The sequence below is a fragment of the Phytophthora infestans genome, genomic scaffold, assembly GCF_000142945.1.
Source record: "Phytophthora infestans T30-4 supercont1.40 genomic scaffold, whole genome shotgun sequence".
NCBI lineage: Eukaryota > Oomycota > Peronosporomycetes > Peronosporales > Peronosporaceae > Phytophthora > Phytophthora infestans.
In genome coordinates, this window is record NW_003303719.1 from 652,503 (window position 1) to 659,404 (window position 6,902).

Sequence of the window (6,902 nt, forward strand, 5' to 3'; positions counted from 1 at the left end):
ACCACAAAGTACCGATTGTACTCATCAACGTCCTTAGACGTGCGAACACGATAGTACACGCGCTGCGTACGGCAGTAGTCTGCATACACAACTTCCCAAGACTTCCCGGTTGCGTAGCCTCTCCGTGGAACTGGCCCGACGTAATTTTCCACATTGGTGTGAGAGGCAATCATTTCCTCTCGCTCCTTCTTCGTGCTGCTGCTGCGCACACGTGGTTCCTTGGGTTCAGCAAACTGAAGGTACGGGGGTAGTTCCTCGTCGCTACTCTCCTCCCTCTTGCTGTTTTCAATGCAGGTCTCACTCTTCTCCTCAACCTCGTAAGACGATGAAGGGCTTCTGTCGACTTCGTGGGGCGAGTACAGACGGAGCTTTTCGTCGACTGCGAAGAGGGACCGGCTTTTGATGGACTGCTCTTTCGTTTGGTACCAACTGCCAGAAGCAGCGTTATCAATAGCAACGTTAATCACATTACCGCAAACATAAAGCAACGTTAAAACACAACAAGCACTGCCCTTGACTTGACTGCCAGCGTTTCCGCGCACTTGGTCGTCATGGTTGCCTTGGCAACGCAATCCACATTCCGCGCGCGGAGAAGCACCGCTCATGCCGCCAGCATCCATGCTACCAGCTGCATCATCTGCGGGCTCTGGCATAGGTTCTAATTTATTACATAGGGTACGTAACGTTAGAATAGAGCAACATTAACATGAAGCAACGTTAAAATTTCACAAACGTTATCCCCTTTACCATAACTCACCGTTGCCGTCCCCGCTACCAATCGCACCACCCTTGCTCGCAACGTCCGTTCTTGACGGACCCTCGATCACGGACTTGCCGCGCTTGTCGCTATCACTCTCGTCGCCAGACAACTGTCGTGCACCTGGATCTATGCACACAACCAAACCAATCACAACCGCTCTGTTAACGACACAACGATAAACATAGGCGAGGGACAAAAGCAGTTTCGCAGCACACACACCCTCGTAATCTCGATCAGCTTTGCCCTTCATGGCACCTCCGACTGCCGGGTCATCTTTGTTTCCGCATCCGCGGTCTGCACCCCCACACACAACCTCAAAGTTTTGTCGTAACGTTATTAAAAGTACAATACAAACCTGCGTCTTTACCGGCCCATTCATCAACCTGACGCGCACCCTCGTCACCAACGGCAACTTTGCCTATCGAGGCGTCTCCGAGCGTCGGATATTCTCCGTCTCTGCCCTCGCACACACTCTTGTCATTACCACCTGTGTTGCCGCCCAAATCTGGCACCGTTTTGGCTGTGTTATTCACAGAATATATCATAGCGTTAGTAAAGCAACAATAAAGAAAAGCAACGTTAGCTTCAAGCAACGTCAGCTTCAAGCAACGTTAACTGCAAGCAACGTTAACATTAAGTACGATACGACTGGGGTCCTTACGGGCGACCTCTTCATCGACGTGACGCGCAGCCGACACAAGTTGGTCCATACATGCGCCAGGTGCGCTTCTGGCGACAGTGGTGTTGCTTCCCGTTCCACCAGCGAGAGCACGCCCTCCACGTCCTGCGCTAGCACCCGCATCGCCTTTCGGAGACGTATCTATAGCGTAACAATGAAAACGGTTAGATGAAGAAAGGAATTTGGATAGACGCGCAATACACGAACCGCTGTCAGCCGCGTCAACGGCTTCGCTTTCGAAGACTGGCTCCGCACGAGTGCTAGCGGCATCGAAACTGTCGTTTGAGTCAAGCTCACTATCGTGAGCAAAAATACTGGGCGGGGCCCCGGCATGCTCACCGCCTTCTTCTTGGGCGCTCCCTCCCGTACCCGCAGGCCCGTTCTCTCCGTCGTTGTCGCGCATGGTTCTCCGCTGCGTGTCGTGTTCGTCATGTGTGGTGCCCCCGTACCAACAGAGGCTCCTCCTGAAAACTCCATGGCGAGCCTCCGCGACCAAGCCGACAGAGTCCTGGACAAGTGGTACCAGTACACAGTGCAATGGGTGCGTGTTGCCGTCCAGCAAGCACCGGACGAGATGCTGTCAACGGAAGACTTCACCCGTCTGCTCCTTGTCCGCCACGATGACAATATATGCTGGAGACTGCAGGCTCTAGCGAAACACGTAGATATCTGTCGCTGGTACCGCGACGCAGAATCGAAGCTATTCCCGTCCATTTCTGCGCTTGCCCGTGTTTGGCTTGGCCGAAGCCCCTCCAATGCTTTCCAAAAGTGCGTCTTTTCCACCGGTGCTTTCGTCATGAACTCGCTTCGCACCAGCACGGACAATAGGCGAGCCGAAAAGCAGGTTCTCTTGAAGCATAACCGTACTGAGAACCGTCGTATGGAGATGGAGAGGGTCGCCGTGGCTGATTACACACAGTCAGCCTAGGTGCTCGCAACGTCCAGTTCAGTGGACCACACACAGGACGATTAGGTGGTCGTAAGCCAGTAGTTTAACAGTACAATAGTACTATTACTACAGTAACAAGGAAGACCAAATCAGAGTTACTGTTACTGCCAGTAGTTTATATTTTTTTGCACTGGCGAACTACTGCCAGTAGTTCAGAAGAATCGCCGGTACTGCCAACCCCTGATTGTAAGCTATTGAGTAGACCGGCAAACGTATCCAAATTGTACAATCTCGCAACCTGTTGGAAAATGCGTGCATGCATATTAGTATGTGGTGCTTAGGGACAATGGAGGAAAGTGTAAACAGCACCGACCTAATAGTTGAGTCTAAAAAGGAGCCTTCTTAACTGCTGAACAAGCATCCGAAAGAACCGCAATACCTGAATGTTATCACTGAACTGAATATCTAGCTATTTTTTTTTAACTAAAGAAAGAATTACCCTACCCACGACATAACCAATTGCGGCACTTTTCGGCCACAAAGATGCTGTCATCGGCTAGCCCATTTTATTTCGGTATGACGATGTACGGATAATACTGTAGTATTTTGAAAAACTTTCACAGGGTGCCTCGATTCGAATATTACTCTAAAACGTGATTCAATCCGGTACGCTGCGTTAATTTAGACTCGTAAATGTGGATGATCGGAAAGAACTTATCCACTAGAGAGCTGTAGTTTCTGAAGTAGTAAGAAATACCAAAGCAAATATCCGGATTATCCAAAATTGATTTTCGTGTGAATATTTTTAGATGGTCTAATTCTTAGCTCCAGTGGAGTTCTGAGGTTGTTCTAGCTTCCAAGGAGTCTTTTTTTGGAGCACGCCTTCGTTACCCTCGATGAGCTCCATAACCTCGAATAGCTTCAGAAACTACAATTCGCTACTACGACCGCAATGCCTGTAGTGCTGACCCTCATTCGCTTGCGTTTCCATGCAGTGCTGAAGCTTAACTTTAAGAATGCAAAGATGCTATCCAATTGGGAAATAAATTAACAGCCAATCTTAAACCTCTCCAATTACCTTACGCAATTTCCATCGGACATCTGATTGGGCTTATGTTGCAAAAAAGACTTCGCGCTCAACAGGACGCCTGGGGCGAGCTTTATAACGCGTCATTGGATATGAAAACTAGGGAAATGTCAAACATGCCTTTATTTAACGGAATTGTTGGAGGTCAGTATTATAGTACTGGAAATGGGCAGGACTCTAGTCATGGAAGTGTCCATGATTTGAAAAATTAATATTACTTTCGGCTAGATACGATAGAGGGCTGATTCCAATCGAGGACGACCCCCCAATCTCCAATCTCCCATTATCACTTTTCCCGTTCTCTGCTCAAATGTTCGTAGGAGTCGGCGGCGGCGACGCTGACGCGACCACGGCGCGCGCGGTTAGACGTGGCACCTCTCTATAGGGTCAAGGACCTGGCGTCTCAGACACTCTAGGTGTTGATGCAGCACTTTTGAAAGTCGACGAGCAGCCTAATGACGACATTAATGAGCATAGTAGCCAAAAAGATGACAGCGGTACTAATTCCGGCAATCAGGACGATGATGATGGACGTGACAGTGCCGGCAGCACTGATGGCAGAGAAGAGGGCAATGGAGAAGCAGGACGTCATTCGGTATCAGCTGTTAGCGGTGTAGATGAGGAGGTGAGAAGTGACGTTGATCTTGTGGATGTGGATCCACCGCAGGTTTGGCACAGCAGCTGGGAGGCCTGGCAAAAATATTTTGCCAGCGGTCGATGCAGGTACTTCCGGTCAAGGATACGATGTCGCGAGCGGAGAAGAACAAGCGGCTGAAAAGGGCTAAAGGGCGAAGACGACTCGCAAATGGTGCCTAAAACAATAGACCCTTATCAGCGCACGTACATTGGTACGCACGGTTGAAAGAAGCGCAAATCGCGGAGCGAAGGTGACGTCCGAGACAGCACATTCGTCTCACGAATTGCCCATTTCGGTTCATTGTGCAGTGGGATTCGGCTCGCGGTGAGCTACAAGTGAAGAACGGCAGTTACTCGCACAGCCACGGGGTTTCTGTCAGTGCGTATGCTACGTATTTCACGTCTTGGGGCATCGCCGATCCACTGGTTGGAGCCCATGTAGACGGCATACTACATGTACCAGTTGGTGCAAAGCGCTCGTGCATCTACGACTAACTTCTGGATCACGACGAAAAACGTAATCCAGTCCGGCGTGACAACTTAGTGCGCAGCCACTCATCTTCCATTTGGACATTGGGCGACAACGACGCCACCGCTCGGGAAATCGCGCTTTTTGCAGCGGCGGATCCCAGATAATTTTCCTCCCGTGGCTGAGACGGATGCAGGAGAGAGTGGAGTGATCGCTATTGCTACCGCTCACATGAGGCGCGTGTACGACGATTCAGCGAGCTTCTTTTGGTCGACTGCAGCCACAAGTCAAACAGGTTTATTTTCTAAGTATACACGATTAATGCAGGCTTCTGACAGGATTAAACATGGTTTTTTGTCTTGCTTTCAGATACAACTTTCAGTTGCTGACTTTCGTGGCGATGGACAAGTGTGGAGAAGGAGCCGTGGTGCGACATTCTTCGATCGAGGCAAACGGGGACTGGCACATGGAGCGAGCCATCTCTCATTTCAAGCGATCTCATCCTACCCGTATACAGTCGCTACGTGCTATTATCGGGGGCTAGGACCTCAACGAGATTCGAGTTCTGGAGGCCAGCTTTCCCGACGCTCGCATCTTGATTTGTCACTTTCACGTGATAAAGGTTTTGAAAGAGATGCGGGCTAAGCCCGAGCTCGGTAAGTTATCGGCGGAAGATGCGAGCCAGATAAACGAAGCGGTGCACAATATGGTGTACGCATTATCCGAAAACAAGTATAACGATGCTCATGATTTGCCCAAGGGAATTTGAGAGCGGTGTGGAATGGATGTTTTTTTTTGCCTATTTTGAAAAGAACAGGGACGCTAGTCGAAAACGTTTGGTGTTATATCTTCGGTCTACGCTTGCACACTTCAAAATCCACACAAATATTCGCCAGGAGAACTTCTTCGGAAAGCTGAAGGAGGGTGTACACGGCTCTATGGGCATGGTTCAGTGTATTAAGTCTCTGGTTGCTTTCGATCGGCGAAAAGAGAACGAGTATCAGTATCGCACATCAAGCATTGGCCAATTTGTGAACAGCAACTACGATGAAGAGATGAGTAACGCTCTACACTTCACAACTCATATGTGGCTCGTCAAATCGAGCATCAGTATATTGCAGCAATGGACAAGGCATTCATGGACCAGTACGACATTGACAAAGGTGAAGCTTTTTGTGTTATTGTGCGCGGCCTCTTTTCGGAACACAAACTGCGGCTGGACACTTGGATCTGTGGTTGGGAGTTCGCTAGCTCCATGTGTCGACCATGCCGTCACGCCATTGCCTATCGCAAGAAACACGTCGTGTCCGGAACGTTAATTTCGTGGAATCGTATTGACGACAGGTATGTACCAGTATTTTCCAGGATTATCCCGGACTGCTTTAGGTTACCCTGGATTATTCCGAAAAGCTGGATTTATCAAGGATTCAATGTAGTATCCAGGCTTTATCCAGGATTTTCAACTTTATCCAGGATATTACCTCGTTCAGTTTGGATTTTCGTTGGATTATCCTATTTTATAGGGATTTTTGCTACAAATATCCTGAACTGAAAATCCTATATACTTCCATGATTTCGATCTTGTATCTTGCTTCTAACTTGTGCGTGTTGAATGAATACGTAGGTGGACAATAGAAAGCCGCAATTTGAAGAAGGTGAAACAATTTACTTACGAAAGGTTTTCAGGTGAAACAAAAGGCGCATCAGCACGAAGCGTGCGAACGCATTCATACAGGTACCGAGAGGCAGTACGTGCGACCCATTTGATCGCAAATGAACTGGCGGACATTGAAAACAATGACGAATGGACGAGATGCTACGGTTTGTTATAAATCAGTGGAGAAATATTCGCCAGCAAAAGCTGGCGGAAACAGATATTATCACGGAATAAATGGAAGATGCAGATGACGGAGCGAGTCAAAGTTCACTTCGCGACAATGATGATGACGTGAAACGAGAATTCGGGATAAGTAGCTGTGAAGACGAGGCCATGGTCTGTGATGATGAAGAGTAGAGAGCTTCGGCTGGAGGAACTGGTAAGGTAACGATAAAGTTGAACTCGAAAGCCATATAAGTTAGAGCACCCAGAAAACTGAAGCAGAAGGTGCGTGCAAAGAAAATGCGACCGAGAGTGGTATGAAGCGGCAGAAGAGGGCAAAAAAAATCAGGAGAAGTTCTCCTGACGGCGCTGTGTAGCGCTCTCGATCGAAAGCAGCCTGGACTAGTGGAAGCGGAGAGGCGCTTATCGGGTGTTCTTGTCAAGTTTGGAGACTTTAAAAGAAGAAGCCAAAACGCAAAGTTTTGAAGAATCCTGTTTTGTTCCAGGATCCTTCCTTTATTCTTCCTGGAAAGCTCCTAGATTCATGTACGAAGCTGCTTCCT

General features: G+C 48.7%; 1 protein-coding gene across 1 annotated transcript; it reads left to right on the forward strand.

Moving 5' to 3' along the window:
* Positions 1-3,725: 3,725 nt before the first annotated feature.
* On the forward strand, positions 3,726-4,546 carry PITG_15691 (uncharacterized protein; the record flags this gene model as incomplete). Its single annotated transcript, XM_002897925.1, has 3 exons — positions 3,726-3,776; positions 3,933-4,040; positions 4,361-4,546. The coding sequence occupies 3 exons, from the start codon at positions 3,726-3,728 to the stop codon at positions 4,544-4,546; spliced, it is 345 nt and encodes a 114-aa protein (XP_002897971.1).
* Positions 4,547-6,902: the final 2,356 nt, after the last annotated feature.